The 17,799-nt window shown below is 35.3% G+C and overlaps 2 protein-coding genes across 2 annotated transcripts; both read right to left on the reverse strand.

Moving 5' to 3' along the window:
• Positions 1–1,325: 1,325 nt before the first annotated feature.
• Positions 1,326–4,170, reverse strand: LOC130049251 (uncharacterized). The gene is made up of 2 exons (XM_056146634.1): positions 3,351–4,170; positions 1,326–3,174 (listed from the first exon to the last, which is right to left on the reverse strand). Exon 1 carries the CDS (start codon positions 4,161–4,163, stop codon positions 3,357–3,359), a length of 807 nt encoding a protein of 268 aa, XP_056002609.1. The 5' UTR covers positions 4,164–4,170; the 3' UTR covers positions 1,326–3,174; positions 3,351–3,356.
• A 9-nt stretch (positions 4,171–4,179) lies between these two features.
• On the reverse strand, positions 4,180–17,495 carry LOC130049766 (uncharacterized). The gene is made up of 11 exons (XM_056147757.1): positions 17,374–17,495; positions 17,210–17,239; positions 16,956–17,024; positions 13,613–13,846; positions 12,865–12,946; positions 12,414–12,553; positions 8,508–8,540; positions 7,413–7,469; positions 5,426–5,486; positions 4,315–5,328; positions 4,180–4,234 (listed from the first exon to the last, which is right to left on the reverse strand). The coding sequence occupies exons 1-11, from the start codon at positions 17,474–17,476 to the stop codon at positions 4,180–4,182; spliced, it is 1,878 nt and encodes a 625-aa protein (XP_056003732.1). The 5' UTR covers positions 17,477–17,495.
• Positions 17,496–17,799: the final 304 nt, after the last annotated feature.

Below are 17,799 nucleotides of genomic sequence, written 5' to 3' on the forward strand. Positions count from 1 at the left end.
TGCAAAAACCTATGACATCACAAGAGGATCGATCAACCTTAATTAGATTGACAAGGATTTTTTTAATGATTATAATTAACATGCACAATAGGTAAAATTAGTTGGCGGAGGATATACCTAGATCTAGATTGGTTATGATAGAGCTCATCCAGGTATCCGATTAAGTATTAGCATAGAGGAAATGTTTCCTACGGATCCGACTATGTTATATATATAATATTTATAATGTGTTTGTCTTTTAAGTTTTAAGTCTCGGAGTTTCTTGACAAGGTTTATCTTGCAAGGATAACGGCTTCATTAAGGCAACGGAAACATTTTCTGTACCGTATGTAGTTGTAGAAATCGTCCCGATGTTCCGATGGGATTGACTGAACACTTCCATTACTATAATGTTCCCTTTAGTTAATCAAGCCGATCTGTGAGCATTCCTGGAAACTAGTAGAGGGGTCTGTTATATACACAAACATATTGACTGTGCAGAATTCAGTTGTGTATGATCGACGATTAAACCCATTGAATGCTTCCCTTAAAGTTTCTCAAACAATGATATACGTTGTACCTCCGCAAACCCAGAAGGTCTTGTGTTCTCTGTTATATGTATTTATTCATTGTGTGCTCATTCATTGCAATATATCAAGTATTGTACGTAAGCAAGGGTAACATGGTGATTTTCATCCCTCAGAAAAACCAAAACATTGTTGACCTGACTTTGCCTCATTCAACAATTATGTTCGTGGTTTGATCAGGATCATTTCGCAATCTTCAAATGCATAAACAGAACTGTCTAGATTAACATAGGAATTACACTTTCATTTATATCCACGGCCAAAGTTATATTCCGTTAGAATAACAGCATTTTCATCACAATTCACGTTTAGCTTAGAACTCCATGTCCTAGCTGACTGGTAATTGCAGATGATCATTAAAATTAATAAATCATTTAATACCGCGGTTGGAACATTCTGCAAGGAGTGACCAGGCAGGGGGAACCCTGCTTTTTCCTTTAAAATATGGCATTAAAATGAAATAATTCAGTCGGTGACAAGCTTTTATTCAATATACGATGCTAAATATTCGACAATTTTCTAGTGAAAAAACAATTCAATAATAAAAATAACAATAGAATATTGCAAGGAAAAAATAAACATGGAAAGCTAGCACCAATATCATTGAAATAAGAAGACATACAGACATGATTAAATAACACACATATTTTTTTTATATTATTAATGATAGGGATGCTAATAGCATTAACAATGGTAATAAAACATAATTATCATAACAATGATGAAAATAAAATAACAGCATAATACCAATAGTAGTAGTAATAATAAAACGCTTGCAAAATAACATACTATTTATAGCAATGGTACCATAATAATAATAATAAATTTCAAATATATATTGATACATTCATGATCCACATTACTGATGTGATGTTGTCATATCAAACATGAATTTTCGATGATTATTAACCCACTTTGATCTAAGGTGACATGATGTGGATATTCTGGAATTAATCGTTTATAACGATGTTTGGATTATCATTTTTTTCTTGTTCTTAAGACGAAACATTTTAATAATATTTCCTATAAATTCCTCCGTAAAACTCCAAACACTTTTTTTAATACAGGGATCATGGGGTAGAAAACATTAAATTGACATAGCATGGTAGCGTTTAATCGTTGAGTAGGAAAACTTGTGTACTAAGGAACATTTTTTAAGTCGGAAAAATGCATCGTCATGATGGCTGACATCCTTTTAAAAAAGATGTCAGCAACATCTTTATACAGACAAATAGCACATATACAAAATGTAGATAATTAAAACAGGTGATGTTGATAGGACAATTCTTTTAATCAATACATAATAAAGAGTTAGATTGATGGAATACAGTAGATCATGTTGTTATTTTAAAGGTTCCAAGAGAAAGACCAGGTTAAAACGTTCACAAAAGCAATGTCTTTTTCATATTGTTAAGCGTATATCCTGAAGACGATGACAGTATGATAATAATAAACGCTATCTCAGATCAGTGGATATAACATTCATGGTCTTAGGGAACGTAAATATGTCTAGTGTTCGAATATGTCCCAGCTTGAGTAAACGCTTTCTATTATGAAAACAATATGGTATTCATCTAAATCAACGACGCAAATGCCCTTCACGATATTCCGAACTGACTCTGATTGGTGGGCAAGAATATAAATACAGTCTACTTCACTTATGTTGAAGTCCCTTGTATTGTACTACAAGTGATATCGAAGTAAAATTTCCTCTCCAGTAACAATATTCCTATGGTTCAGAATCAGTTATATTGAACTTTGGATTTAATGAATAACCCAGTTCGGTCCCCTGGATTTCAATATATCCGTATTAGACTAAATCAAGCATCGATAGTTCCATATAAACAAGCAGAAATGAAATCAATATATTCAAGTAAACATTGTATGTGGACAGTCTAAAAACGGAATATATATTTATCGGTAAATTGATTGTACAATTATTTCTTCAAAAGGGTATTTACTCTAAAAAGTCAAACATTCTGATCTTGGCAGAGAAAACTCAATGTACGAGTACATATAAAAATGAAATTACCATACGACTTTAGTTATTTTAGTTTATCTTATAATGTTTTGATAGACATCCATAGTGATTCAAAATCCATACTATGACAATAATGAAGGGAGAACATAACGAACAGTTATCAAAATAAGGCATTTTGTAAACGAAAACATCAATTGTTAAAAAAAGGAACCATGGATGATGCGTATAAGTACCTGGTTCCTTAAAACGTACACAGTAAAATGTCATTGACTACAAAAGAGACAAGACATACAATATTAAAACGTACACAGTAAAGTGTCATTGACTACCAAAAATACAATACATACAATATCAAAAAAAAAGAATTATATAGAATCTCCATAAAACAAGATATATTTGTATATTCAATTACTTAGCCTATTTACAAAGCTGACGTTTATTTTTGTATACCAAGTCTTAGCTGGTTCTCTGTATACCAAGTCTTAGCTGGTTCTCTGCATACCAAGTCTTAGATGGTTCTCTGCATATCAAGTCTTAGCTGGTTCTCTGTATACCAAGTCTTTAAGTGAAGCCATTTGTAACAAGTCTTCAGGTAGTTCTCCTTATACTAAGGTGTGATATGGGTATCTGTATAAGAAATCATTAGAGAATCTTTGGATTTCAAATTTTGCGTGGTTCACTGTATATCACAAAGTCCGGTAGAAAGTCTAGAAATCATCTTAAAATTCTTAGAGAGTAAACTCAACGTAAAAAAGAATGAAGGAGCAGCTGTTTGTCACAAATAAAACGCGAGTGATATTTACCTGTGATCATTTAGAGATACGGTCAGATCCATCGCCATGGTTTATCTCCACATTAATCTTGATTTCGTCGTAATGACTTCCATGTGAATCGTCTGAGGGTGCCTGCTCCACCGCCTCAGATTCAATCAGCAGTTGCTCAAAATTTAGCAGTTCTGCGAAGCAAACATCGGGTCCGAAATCAGTAAACGGTGTTGGTGTCTCTGTCGTTTGATCTTCCTCTGGAACGTCAATATCGATCTCTGTAGACTTTCCCAATTTCTCGTATTCGTTGGCTGAGGAATCTCGAATCCATGATGCTGATTTTTCCACAGATTCAATTTCCGTCATAATTTCTTGAAAATTGTGCAAATCCGCAAAACAAATCTTATCATTGGCATCATCTTGCATGGAGTTTTCATTCAAGCCTTCTAAGTTTGGAATGGAAACCTTTGTGTCAGTGACATTTTGCAATTGTTCGTATGTCTTATTGTCCGATTCCTCACCTTGCAGAATATGCGTTCTGAAACCGAATTCAGTTGGTTCTAGGTAGTCTGATGAATCAGAAACATGTTCCGTATTTTCAATGTCAAAGTTCATATCTGCGATACATAGCCCAGTAGACAAAGCAATCGACATTTTATCCTCCTTGTTGTATGTGTCTGTATTTGGCTGCAGATAGTCTGATGATGCAGAAGGTCCTTCGATGTTTTGAACATCAAAGTTTACCTCAGCTATGCAAATTCCTGCGGCAGCACTAGTTTGTTCTGTGTCTGTTTCATTACTGGTTTTCTCTGACTTTAAGTCTCCTTTGATATTGTCAACATCAAAGTTCATTTCTGCGATGCAAAACTCATGGATAACACCGTTTTCTGTTTCGCTTGAATTTTCCCCCTTGTTGTCTTTCTCTGATATCGGTTGTAAGTAATCAGATGAACCCGACTGGTCTCCGCAATTTTCAATATCAAAATGTACCTCTGCAATGCACACTCCGGTTATGGCTGTCATAAGTTTGGCATCTGCCTTCCTTTTTGTATCGGAAATATGAACCAAATCGTTAGATGCTTCTTTCATGGGTTTATATGTTTCATCATGCTTCCATATCTCCGTCTCGAAATTGGGTTGGTCTGGTTCAGTCTTCTTGGCAGGGGTGGCAGTATTTGGTTCTTTTTGAATTTCTACTTCCAAGAAGCTAAATTCAGATAGGGGGATGGATTCCGTTTCCTCTTCTCGTTTAAACTTAGACAATGTTTTGGGGATTTGGAAAGGACCGAAACCAGGGAAAATATCAGTAATAGGTTCTCTTTTCACATCTGATAACAATTGTGAGATGAATTTTTCATCCTCGTCATCTTCTTCGTTTGTCTGCTTTATCTGCTGCAGTGGTATCCAGCCACCACCAATGCCGTCATAATCATGATCGTCAATGTCGGATATTCTTCTACGGCGCATTCTTCTTCTAGAATGACGGCGTCGTGTGGATTGAGAAGGGTCATTAAGGGTAGATGCTTTTCCTTCGTCATCTCTCCAAGAAATGCAAGGTGAGATATTGAGCAGAGAATACTGCGTTTGCTTTTTGGAAGTAGCTTCGTCCAGGAGGGGTTCCTCTTTGGTAATTCCTTGCAGACTTTCATATCCACTCACCGCACCGTGTGCCCCCTCTACCTTTGAGAAGCTGTTTTGGGTATCCTTAGCAGCTTGGTCCAAACAATACCTACAAAAACAACCTTCTTTGCATATTTCGTATGGAGCAACATATTGGTATCCCGTTCCTGATAACGATGCAGGTCTTCGAAGAGGAGCTTCATATGGATCGTCCATTATCGGTATCAATTCATAATGATCTTCTGCAATAGATTGGTATCTGGTCGACCTTTGTCGAAACCTTCGTCGAAACACACGTCGTAACTCCCGATGCATCAGCCTGCAAGCTATCTCTAACAGTTCACGCTGAGCCCGTGCTTCCAACTGTACGATCTCGACGTCTAGCTTTTTCGTCATCCTAAGTTAAATAATGTTGTTAATCGTTCTTTACCATTTTGAATTCACTATCTAAGCAAATATTATCTCCATCCAAGCATCAAGCGGAATAATCTTACCGATGGATTTTGACTGTGAGAACGATGACAATCACCAACATGAGATATATTCCAACCACGACTGAAAAATGAAGAAATACAACGTTGTATTGACACCGCTATCTGAATGATTCTGCGTTAACATACTTAAGAAAAAGGTGTTCCTTTCTTACAGAACATTCCCATACTTCGTATAAAGGAATACAAAATAAAAAGTACGGTAAACACGATTCTCTTAGCATAACAGTGTTGAGATCTGGTGCCTATGGTGGGCAAGCATTTCCTGTTGACCGGTCACACCTGTCGTGAGTCCTATATCTTGATCAGGTAAACGGATAAATCCGTAGTCCGCAGTCAATAATAAGTATCCAAAGAGCGGTGTTAGAATTGGTAAGAAACATGTAGGGGAAGATTAAACCTAGTGAAAAGTCGTAATTTTAGATGAAAACGTTATCAAGACCATAAAATTTGCAAACTTGCGAAATGCTAACTGTAAAGAAGGCTTTTGGAATTAATGTTATCTCAACTTATTTATCACTAGTTTCAATTGAAAAAAACCATGAAAATACACAAAACAAGCTCATGTGCATGGAACCTGTTGAATGATATAAACACCATATGTAGGTGATAGTGGGATATAGATACATAGTTGACGATGAAGAAACAGAAAACATCCCGCTGGTTGAGTTGTTGGATTGCCTTTAACAACTATGTTCAATAAAACATCTAAATATGAAGGAAATGTTTAAGACTCTAAAGCTTTACTTAGTTGAAGTTGATTGGGGTATTTTGAATAAAACTATGAAAGAATATAGAGGTTTTCATAGATAAAACGTCGCTGATATATGTAGATGTCGAGTTGAAGGCCCTGGTGTAAAACAAGCCTTGTCTTTAATTCATCGTGAGGACTGGTCCTGTGAAGTGTTTGAAAGGCATGCGTTTTGATACTGATGGTTTGGAGATTTTCTGATTCAAGATTTTATAAATGTTCGTTGATTTTGTCTTGAAAATCGACGTTTCATTTACATCCCTTCTTTCACATTGTGATGAAATACATTTAACATTTCTACTTCACTGCAGTGACTATTTCAGCGAGGATAAAAAATATGCCATTGGTAGAACGTTTACTAGAATCAGCAAATGGTCACGGTTGTAAGGGCTTTAAGACGTTTTGGAATCCAGTATATGTACGATAACTCATATTTTCCCTTTCCATTGGGTGAAATATTAAACGTGTTTAAAATTGAAGAATTTAAGATTTGGGTATACGTAGAATTTTCAAGAATTTAAGAATTGATACACACTTCTAAATAGCGAGTCTTACAAAGATAATGTTACAAACTTTGTCTGCTTGAACCACTACGTGCTGCCCGGGTAACAGTAATATTCTTGTATCTCGTCCTCTGGGGTATATATTTGGTGCGCACTTTTGTTCTGATGTGTCTAGTATGGGATATTGATAATCTTCTTATATTTTTTATCCATTCTGAAAAGGCCTCACGTTCTGTAGTCACCGCATAAGCGAGTAATTTCTACCATAGTTGGAGTGTTTCTATTTTCATAAAATATATTAGTTCAGTCTTTCCATCATCAACTCCCCATGTTTGTGTACGGATATTTCTTATCAACTGTGCACTCTTTTGATGCCTCTCAACTTATTCAGTAAGCAGGGTAATGTTCTGCATGACAATCACGTTAATGTCACTAGGGTTTTCAATGGTTTTGTTTGAAGTCAGTATTGTTATAGTCGTATGTCGCTCTTATTTGCATGTACATTTTATCACATATCGAATACTATTTGTTTTATATCAATATTTTGGTAATTTTTAGTTTTGAATTTTTTCTCTCTGCATCATGTCGTTTACCTCAACAATATAAGGTAAAAGCGGTCAACAGGGGACGCTTTCTCCATTTCTGGCACCTCGTCATACCCCTGACATTAAGAAACTATACATGCAACTGTTTACTATGGGTTGAAATTGAAGATAAAGTACATTTATTTACTTACTAAGTGCTGCCCTGATCCACTGAAGGTCCGAGTATTGACGTTCTGGGATAGTGCATTCTGAAATGTCAAGAAAACATCCACTGTGAACAGTAAGAAAGTTTGTTTATCCTAGCTAAAGTTTAACAAATTTACAGTTTTAATTACATTGATGGGCATTGATGGGCATTTGTTCTTTTCTAATGTTTACGCTATATGACGCTGATTTAAAAATAAAAGAAAACGATTTTGCTGCAACATAATACTAAGCAACAAGTACAACAACAAACGGGAAAAGGTGTGTATTTATTGTCAAATGAAATGATAGGACACTGCAGCTCATATATTGCCTTTGACAAAGAAAATTCTGATTTTAAAGTTTCGAAATATCATTATAGGGTGTTGGTTGATCACTGTATCCTAGCTAACAACACACAAAGTTCTAAATCTGCATATTTTACCGTTTTGTTTCAATTCAATCTTCATGAATAAAATATATAAAAATGAGAAGTAATTTTAAATAATATATATATATATATATATATATATATATATATATATATATATATATCATTTCACAAGAACGCGTTTACGTATACAGCTCATCGCTTAATACCGGTAGTAAGTAACGATGGAATATTATGCCATTTTCATAGAACTACACGAGCTACCTAGTTTTTCATTGTGACTCTTATGGTGCGAAGTGCACATGAATACAATGTGATTATCGTCGTGAAACAACTAAGTTGCGATCGGTTTTTATCCTATTATTAAGTTTAGGTTCTTTGCGAGATTATTAATCCCCAGTGAACCGTATCTGTTTCTTTCATTTTTTCCCATTAACATGGAACTTGAAAAGGTGAAGATAACGAACAGGGATCTATCTCATAACTATCATAAACAATACAAAATAGATAGTTGGAAGCCACTGAGGAGCTATAAAATTGATCACATTTCGTTGTCTTCACTTTTCATTGATGCCAGTCATTGGGATACAGTAAATAGTCGTGACAAAGCTCTCATATATTTAAAACTACATGTTTGTCCCCGTAGATATGATTATTGCGATCTTGTTTTGTTTTACTATTTTAAACAGCATGCATGTTTGATAAAACTTACCATCTTCTTTGTTGTCAAAAATTGAGATCGAACCTGAAAATACATCGGTAAATTATATATGACACTAATTTTGACAACAGATTACTACATTTAACTCACCAGGATGCGTGGGCCACGGCGGGTGTAAACGGTCAACAGGTGATATTTTCTCCCCTGGGCACCTGATTCCACCTCTGGTTTAACCAAATAGCCAGTTTTGTATTTTCCATGGAAGCTATAAAATTAATCACTATTCGTTCTCTTCAGTTTTCATATGATATGACTCATTTGCTCAAGCATGAAAAAAATGAAGATAACGAACAGTGACCAATCTCATGACTTCCATATAGAATACAAAATATAAAGAGTATTTATATAACAACTACAGTGATCCCATTGTATTGTCCAAATTGTAATATCTGTTATTTTTCATTTGGGTGATCTATAATTCAATATTGACAGATACTATTTTGAAGCTGATTATCATTTCATCTAAGTGGAGAACTATATTGAGCCTAATTATGATTTAACTGGGTGGAAAAATATTTAGGGCAGATTGTGTTTTTCCTTCGGGGTGAAGAAATGCTTTTCGGACGATTTAATTTTACTTGGACGGATATTTTTTGTTGTTGTAAAGATGATTTTGATTGCTTCTATTTTATTGAACGTTTACCTGATCAGGATATGGGGCTCACGGCGGGTGTGACCGGTCAACAGGGGATGCTTACTCCTCCTAGGCACCTGATCCCACCTCTGGTGTGTCCAGGGGTCCGTGTTTGCCAAACTATCTATTTTGTATTGCTTGTAGGAGTTATGAGATTGATCACTGTTCGTTATCTTCACCTTGCATTCAATAGAGACATCGCCGCTGCTGGTGAAGTTTTACAAACGTTTGTGCTTTTCTCTGCGTGACCAGGGGGAATTTTATTGTGCCACAAATGCTTTAACGCGGGATCTCTGTTTTTGTGGTCTCATCCGAAGGATCACTCCATTTAGTCGCTTCATATGACACGCACGGGGTATTGAGGACATATTACAACCCGGGTAGCCACGGGATTAATTTTGTTTTGAATAATTGAAACAGATGAAACGACCTATCGATGTTCGCCAACGTAAAAGAATGATGTTTGAAAATTCCAATTAAACGACATGCATCTAACATGTCGTCTTCGAATACTGTACAACCTGTCTCACGTACTTTATTACATAAACCCCAATTTAGCACCGATATTCACATGCATTCATCTCCCAACGCAATTAATTACAAGTGTGAATGACCAGCTATCATACTTATCATCCCCTTTAACTATACCTTCCATTAAACATGAGCATAGGAACTTTTAGATTAATATTGGCCATTACTCTTTCAGTAATCAATGGTTTGAGTGAAGAGTGCATTGCATAGTTGATTGAGTTAAATTTGTTTTCTCGTTTCGTTTTCTTGATGGGGCTTCATGAACAAGAGCCTGGGGACCTACAACACATTACACTGGACAATGTGTAAACGTTTTTATATCTAGCATCGATCAATTGAAAGTAGGACAAGCACGGTTCCCTGAATACATCATTTACACAAGAGGAATGGGTGAACACATCCGCCATAAGTCATATAAACGGAGTAATTCAGAGCTGATCTCAAAACTGCAAATAACGGTCAACCAATTCTGGTATGTTTTGAAAGGTATGTTTGTCGAATTGTTGAGATTGTCAAGTGTCTGTTATCGTCATTTGTTTTAGGCATCATTGACCCAATGGTAGGTTACATCTGCAAAGACAGTACGGCCAACGCGGGTACCGTGTTTTCCGTGCTCCCCCTGCGGGATAGAGCTACCGCGGTATATCTCAGGTTACCCTGCATATCCCGCGCTCCCCCTGTGGTCGCACTGTCCTCGTCGCGGTCTCACCTGTAAATGACTAATGCCATCAACAAACGCGAGCTATCTCCCGTTAACGTAAAAGAAATATACTGATCATCAACTGAAAATCAATCGCTTGTTCATCAATACTATAAGTATATTATTGCGATATACATGTTCATGCATCGCTTGTAAAAACACATTTTACAAAAACTTCTCAAGTCATCTTTATTGAACCATACATTCAATATAAGGGAAGATGGCCATATACAAGTTCATATATATACGCTTTACCCGTAAAACAGCAAAGGTAACTTCACGAAAACTGATTATCCCTGTCAGAACCAATCACATATTGGTGGTTTCATAAATTGTTTTTTTGTCTTCAGGAATTTAATTCTATAACAATGTATTTGTACAAATATTTAAAAACAAAACATGGATACCATTAATTTATATAAAAGTAGGGAAAGGAAAACCTTGTATCAGCAAATTGTAATCTTTATAAAATTTGAGAGAGAGAGAGAGAGAGAGAGAGAGAGAGAGAGAGAGAGAGAGAGAGAGAGAGAGAGTACTATTTAGCATAGCTGACTGTGAAGAAACGGCCATGGGTATGTGTATATCTGTTACATCTGTTACATAACACTTCCTGTCTGCTTCAACACATCAATCAGCACACGCCTTACCCGCAAAAGTAACTTAACGACAACTGATTATCCCTGTCAGTATCAATCACAGATTGGTGCGAGGCGAGGACAGTTTTTAACCATGTGACACAATTCTGCCCAGTCACGTCTCCATAAACGTGACCCACAGCATACAAAATATTAGATTAGAGGGGACAAGTGGTGTGAGGACATGTTCTAATCAATATTCTCTCAAAGTCATTTTTTTAATTCGAAAGAGAGTATTAGATAGGTGTCCGTATAGCTATACCTAACGCAGTACATTTTTGCCTTTACAATAACATGCGTGTATTCTCTTTTAGACATTGTGAAAACGTCCTTGTCTAGAGAACGGTATCGGGTATGTGTCTATCTGTTACATAACACGTCCTGTCCTTCAACGCCCCAGACCTCGATCAGCGCACGCTCTACCCGTGAAACTGCTAAAACAACATTAGACAAGCGACATGAACACCGCTTGATATTCAGTACAAATAAAGCATCAATCTAATTAAAATGATATATTTAATAGGATCCAAAATGTCAAATTTTAATTACATTTTGGGGTTTTGAATATCTTAGAGAGAGGAGAAAAACAATGCATATTTTAAGGGAGGTAATATAATACCAAAAAGTAGATAACAAGTATCTTACAGATATACATGTATTCTCGTTTTGTGAAATTACGATCGATTTACTTTGAAACGGGTAAAATCGATCATTTTGGAAAACCCCTTAAATTTTGTGATGTTCGATATTTTCGGTCAAATATTAGCGATTCTAGGATTTTTTAAAAGTGAATCCGACTACACGTTAACTCTCTATTTACCTGACATTCAATGGTATTGCATCTTTCACATGCTTCGTAGTGAACTATTGAATTACATGGATAAATATCGGGTCATATCTCAGTAAGGAAGAATGTCATAGCGACATTGATTTCGGCGACACAATGATACATTTGAGAATCGTTGTTTTGACTAAATGTATTTAATGTGCGTAAGCTTAGCATTGCTGTTTTGTATCACATTCTTAAATGTTGTTATAATTATTCCTAGAAATATAAGTGTGTTCACGATTGAGCAAAATATAAATTATTGTTAATTATCTTCATTTTGTAGGGATGAAATTAATTGATGTCCAGTTGTAGTGAATTTGATGAAAATCATATGGCAACTAATAACACATACTTTCATCAAAACGTCGTGATCACTTTCTTATAACCAAATTATTGTGATGCAAATTTTGGTGTCATAGTTAGAAATTAGTATACACATGGGAAGGGATCCTGCATTGATAAGAATGCGTTAACATAAAAAAGAAAAATCAAAGCACTTGTAAAACATTCAAAATATTGTATACCTTCAAATTTATATAGATTATAACACAGACTTGAATATACATACACATCCACGGTGTAAAGGTTCCCCTGCGAAGAAGGTGTTCTTTACGACGAATTAAATTGCTCTTCTCATGAATTCCGCAGGTACGCCCATTTTGTAGATGTCCTTTCCCTATTGCGTCATTTATAGTTGTTCTAATCCAGCTAAAACCATAAAGATGCAAACACGATAAAGTGATGGTAATAAATAGTTAGCAATCATATATGCTGGTACCAGGCGTTGCTTGTGAATGACACAGAGTGATGTCAGAAATTAGTATCCAGTTTATGATATATAGCCATAATACAATGCTTTTTCACGACTAACATCGTTTCTGTATTTACTGTTCCTTTCTATGAACTCTTCTACATTGATCATGTTCTTTTAGTTGATTTATATTGATGGCTTACTTGAAATAGCTTTCCTTAAAATATTCGATCACGTAATGTGCCTACCCTCGAAAAATATGTCTTACTTGCAGTAGGATCGACAACTTATTTCGTTCTTTAGTTCAGGTATATTCAGTTCATCGACAGAGACACATGAGGAAGAATTCACTGCAAGCAGAAAAACGTTCACAAAATTAAACGCCTTATGCATTTTCTACTGATGCAAACTTGATGTTTGCATTCTTTTAATGTATTTTTTATCGGACAATGGTTGAAAGAAGTATTGTCAATGGATGTGTATTTGAATCTCCTAAACATCCGGTTTTCTGGTTTATGTTTGATTATTCCATTGTATGTATTTTGTAAAACGACTAATTCAAGATTTTTACGCTACGTTAAATCATCCACAGATCCGGGTGTGATGTAACATGCCGAAGAATTTGAGTTATGTATGCCGTTACAGTGATATATATGTTTTATTGCGCCTCTTTAAGGTGTAATGTGAAGCAACCGTGATATTCAGTGTTAATGTCAGACGTTTTTCAAAAGAACGGTCTTCGTCTAAAACATTAGTAAATGGTTAGGTTTGACCTGACTCGACAATTGGACCTTGGTCTCCAAATTGAAATTTAGCGATCTTCAAAATAAAACCAGTGTGAATAGTATTCTGGTAAATAAGAATGCAAGGTTTTAATCTACGATGAATTACTTTTTAGAACTGATAGGCGTGAACAATCTAAGGGTGGTTATTAGAACTACCGACATTGCGGTGTAGAAGGAAATTGACACTAGGGTTACTATTTTCATTATACTAAATGATACTATATAACAAACCTGTGGCATTTACGCCACATGAAGGCACTATGCATCGTTCCCAGACTACTTTTCTGTTCGTTGTGAAGCACCATGGTTCATCAGATTCAAAATCACGGCAGAAGTTCTCGTGGGCTCCAGGATAGGATCCGTAGTTATGTTTCTGGGGATACTGTTTGTTCCACGCTTGACACGCGAAACCTCTCTCTGTCATGTTTTGTGTTCCGAGGTAACTAACTCCAGGGATTTTACAATCTGAAATTTACCACAAAATTTTATATTACGATAAAATATGGAAACATAGCTGTCTGATAGATTTTCTTTGAATTCTGCCTTGATTATATTTGGAATAAAGTTTCTACCTTGTATTTGATTTTGAAATGGAATTTAGCAGCCGAATTTACTTAAATATAATATTTGTTTGAAACGTCGCATGGGTAATCTTATTTCTTAATGAAAGGTGAAGATAATGAACAGTGATCAATGTACTGTATGCATTTAATACGTTGCTGATATTCAGTGGTTTGTATGTGTTCTAAGATATTGGTGTGCTTCTCTTTTTACTTCTGATCAAATATTCAGCTGTTGTCTGATGTCATTGGTGACCGCGGTGTCTGTATGGTTTCATCGTTACTCTTTAATGATGTCGACATAGAAATATTATTACCAAATGTGCGTTGCTTTTTGGTTTTATTTGACTTATTGTTTGTTTCAATGTCGACATAAACATGGCGAACAAATTATGCGATGATTGTATCGCATCATCGTTACTAATTGCTTCATGTCGATTTAGAGATATAAATAAATATATGGAATTGTATCTGGTTTTATCCAGGCTTGTTACATGACGTTGACATACATATGTCAATGCCTGTGCGAGGTTTGCGCGATACTGGTGTGACTTACTCTATGAGTTCCTTGTTATTGTAAAGTTATTTACATTCTACTGTCACAGTGTCTGTATGCACACGTACTGTAGTCCGTGGTATTGTGGATGTAAAACTTATACTTATCAATTTTGATGCAGTAGATGCGCATTTCGACAAATAATATCTCTTCAGTGATGTTCAACCGAAATTTAGGAAATTCGAAATAACAATAAACTTGTAAGAGGTAAAAGGAAAACGAGAGTGCTAAAAACTGGAGTAACATTCGTCTAAGGATCAGAACTATGCATGAGGGAGATAATCTTTAATTTTGAAATTATTTTCTAATTTTTATCCAGCAATTAAATATACATCTAATGTCATTTGTTTTATGAAATTAGTGTGGATTATTATGCCCCGTAATCTGAAATTCGGGAACATGTTTTGTCCATCCGTCTGAAACATTTACTTAGGTCATACAGTTTGAATGACTCAGTGCCACGACATTGATAGTGCACATGCACACGTTCCTTTAAGAATTAGTTTGCTGTTATACAGTGATGCACAGACAGATCCTGTTTCTGTACGTAATGTGTGTTATCGGTGTGATTTAATGGCTACTTAATGTGTAATGAGTCCTGGAAGTATCGTTACTTAATATCTGATGTTCGTAATGTTTGATTACGTTGTGGTATCAGTGAAAGGTGAAATAACGGACAGGGATCGATCTCATAACTACTATAATGGTGAAGATAACGGACAGTGATTAATCTTATAACTACTATAAAGGTGAAAATAACGAACAGTGATCAATCTCATAACTACTATAAGCAATACAAAATAGACAGTTGAGTATTCACGGACTCCAGGACACACCAGTGATGGGATCAGATGCATATGAGGAGTAAGCATCCGTGTGACTTTATCGTTACTTACATTATGTAGTTCGTGCTGTTCGTTATGTCTTAAAACTTTGTGGTGTCCGTGTGGTTTTATCGTTACTTAATGTGTGGTGTTCGTGATTTTTTTTACCATTGGGGGCATCTGTGTGATTTTATTGTTTCTTTCTGTTTGGGTCTATTGCTACTTGATTGTGAATCTATGTAGTTTACAACACTTGTCACAAGAACTCACATTTTAGTAACTTCGATGTTATTGTTTATATGTACAGACGGATCATCCTAACTTTGAACGGCACAGTTAAGGTAGCCAATGGAAATTTCATCGAAAACATACAATTGAAAAACATCATTTATTTCGATGGATGAAATTGCTTGAAGGTTTACTGATATTGGATCAAAATATGATTGACTGAAATATATATATTATAGTATAATTGTATTTCATATTTAGAATGATCACGTGATGCGGCGGCAGGTGGTTTTAGGCAATATACCTGTGATATTGAGATAATCATTTTCCTTTTGCACTGAAGTTTACGTCACATAAATCAAACATTTTTCACTCAAAAACATCGGGGTGTCGTGCCAATCATGAAATTTGTATGTATGGGAACCCTGTTTATGCAAATGAGTCCATTGTGAAAGCCACTATACGTGCAGATTAGGGGCGATATCAAGATCACAATATAATATGGATATTACTTTAACATGTATGCTATATAAAAAAAGAAATTGAAACTATTTCAATATCGAAGAGAATTAATATAACCCATTTGACAGAAATTTTTACACGATTGCGGTCTATTTTTTGACAGCGGTGGTGAATAACGAAAAAAATATTTTGACATTTCCAACCGCAAAAGGAATGTAAATATGTACGTCATGACCTTCACCATGACGTATTTTTCATTGTGACGTCATGCAATGTGCCAGTGCGGTAAAATGCATTTTTACAGCACTGCATTTTATGGAGAAAGCCTTAACTCAGCCGCGTGTATTTCACATTTGAACTGCAAGTGACGACCTGTAACATTGGCTTAACTGTCCGTGTTTCACATTTTGACTGCGAGTGATGACGAGTAACTTTCACATTACTCTCTGTATTTCACATTTTGACTGTGAGTGATGACGGACAATTTGACTTTATTGTCTGTATTTAACATTTTGACTGCGAGTGATAACGTGTGATTTTGACTTCACTGTCTGTATTTTACATTTTGCCTGCGATAAATGATGAATAATCTTGTCTTTACTGTTTGTATTTCACATATTGACTGTGTGTGATGGCGAGTAACTTTGACTTGACTGTCTGTATTTCACATTTAAACTGCGAGTGACTAGAGCTAATCTTGATTTTAATAGCTGTACCTCATACTGAGGCTGTGTAGGGTGACGTGTTATTTAAACTTTTTTTAAGATACCTCTGGTATATACAGGATTCCTTGTTTCACATATTCTTCATTATGCATTTTTTATAAGAGATATGGGATTGATCAGTGTTCGTATTCGTCCTATTTTCGTTGTATCGGTATCTGAAATTTCGGCGTTGTTTCTTAACTATAATCCTGGTATAGGATATCATTTTGAAGTACTTACCGATGATATAAGTAATTGGGAGACTTTGATTGTCCTCGGAATATGGGGAAGCTTTCTCTGGTGAATGTTCTAAACAAAAAATAAAACAATAAAACAACAAGAAGCGAGGAATTGAAAAAATATTACGATCGCTTTATATAAAGGTACGAATTTCTTTCTTTCATTAAGATTAACTCAATCAACAAATGAAGTTTTTAAATTCCATTTTATTTTTTACATAATGCATTATATTATGAATTTAATGATGTACTAACCACTCTGTGTTGTATGCGATGTGTTGCTGCCTATTTTTCGAGCAGAAACAAAGTTAAATTCATTATTCGTATGAATCAAATTCCTGTTAGATTAATTAAAACAGTGTCAAGAGAAAGTATGGGACATTGAATGAAATTTTATAAAAAAGAAAAATATGCCTCACAGTTGTATTGTTTGATTCCCGTGTGTTGGAGCTCTCTCTGTAGTCGGCTCACAACAAAGTTCTCGTCGTCCTCTGTGATTGTTCCATTGGTGACATTCATCATTGTTGACAACTTGCAGTTTGCAAACATCGACACCGACCTGCGTTTCAATTTTTAAAAACTATTTTTATTTTTCATATTTCCAAAGATTTATAACATCAGATTTTGTTATATTACAAGTTTGTAATTACTATACACGTAAAATAGACCCATCAGATAAATCGATAAATATATTAACATCAATAATAGGTATAGAAACATCAATGAAATATATACATCCCCAGTAAATTGTACGTCGACCTCAGTGAAATGTACACCGACTTCAATGAAATGTATATCAACATCAGGGAAAGTTTTAGCAACCTCAGCGAAATGTAGATTGACAG

The sequence above is a fragment of the Ostrea edulis genome, chromosome 8 (assembly GCF_947568905.1).
Source record: "Ostrea edulis chromosome 8, xbOstEdul1.1, whole genome shotgun sequence".
In the NCBI taxonomy this organism is placed as follows: Eukaryota; Metazoa; Mollusca; class Bivalvia; order Ostreida; family Ostreidae; genus Ostrea; species Ostrea edulis.

Coding starts and splice junctions, on each gene's coding strand:
- LOC130049251 (XM_056146634.1), bottom strand. CDS start 4,163: ATGAACTTTGATGTTGACAATATCAAAGGAGACTTAAAGTCAGAGAAA.
- LOC130049766 (XM_056147757.1), bottom strand. CDS start 17,476: ATGATGAATGTCACCAATGGAACAATCACAGAGGACGACGAGAACTTT. Junction 17,025..17,209: donor ATCGCATACAACACAGAGTG/GTTAGTACATCA, acceptor TTTTTTGTTTAG/AACATTCACCAGAGAAAGCT. Junction 7,470..8,507: donor TTTTGACAACAAAGAAGATG/GTAAGTTTTATC, acceptor TTGACATTTCAG/AATGCACTATCCCAGAACGT.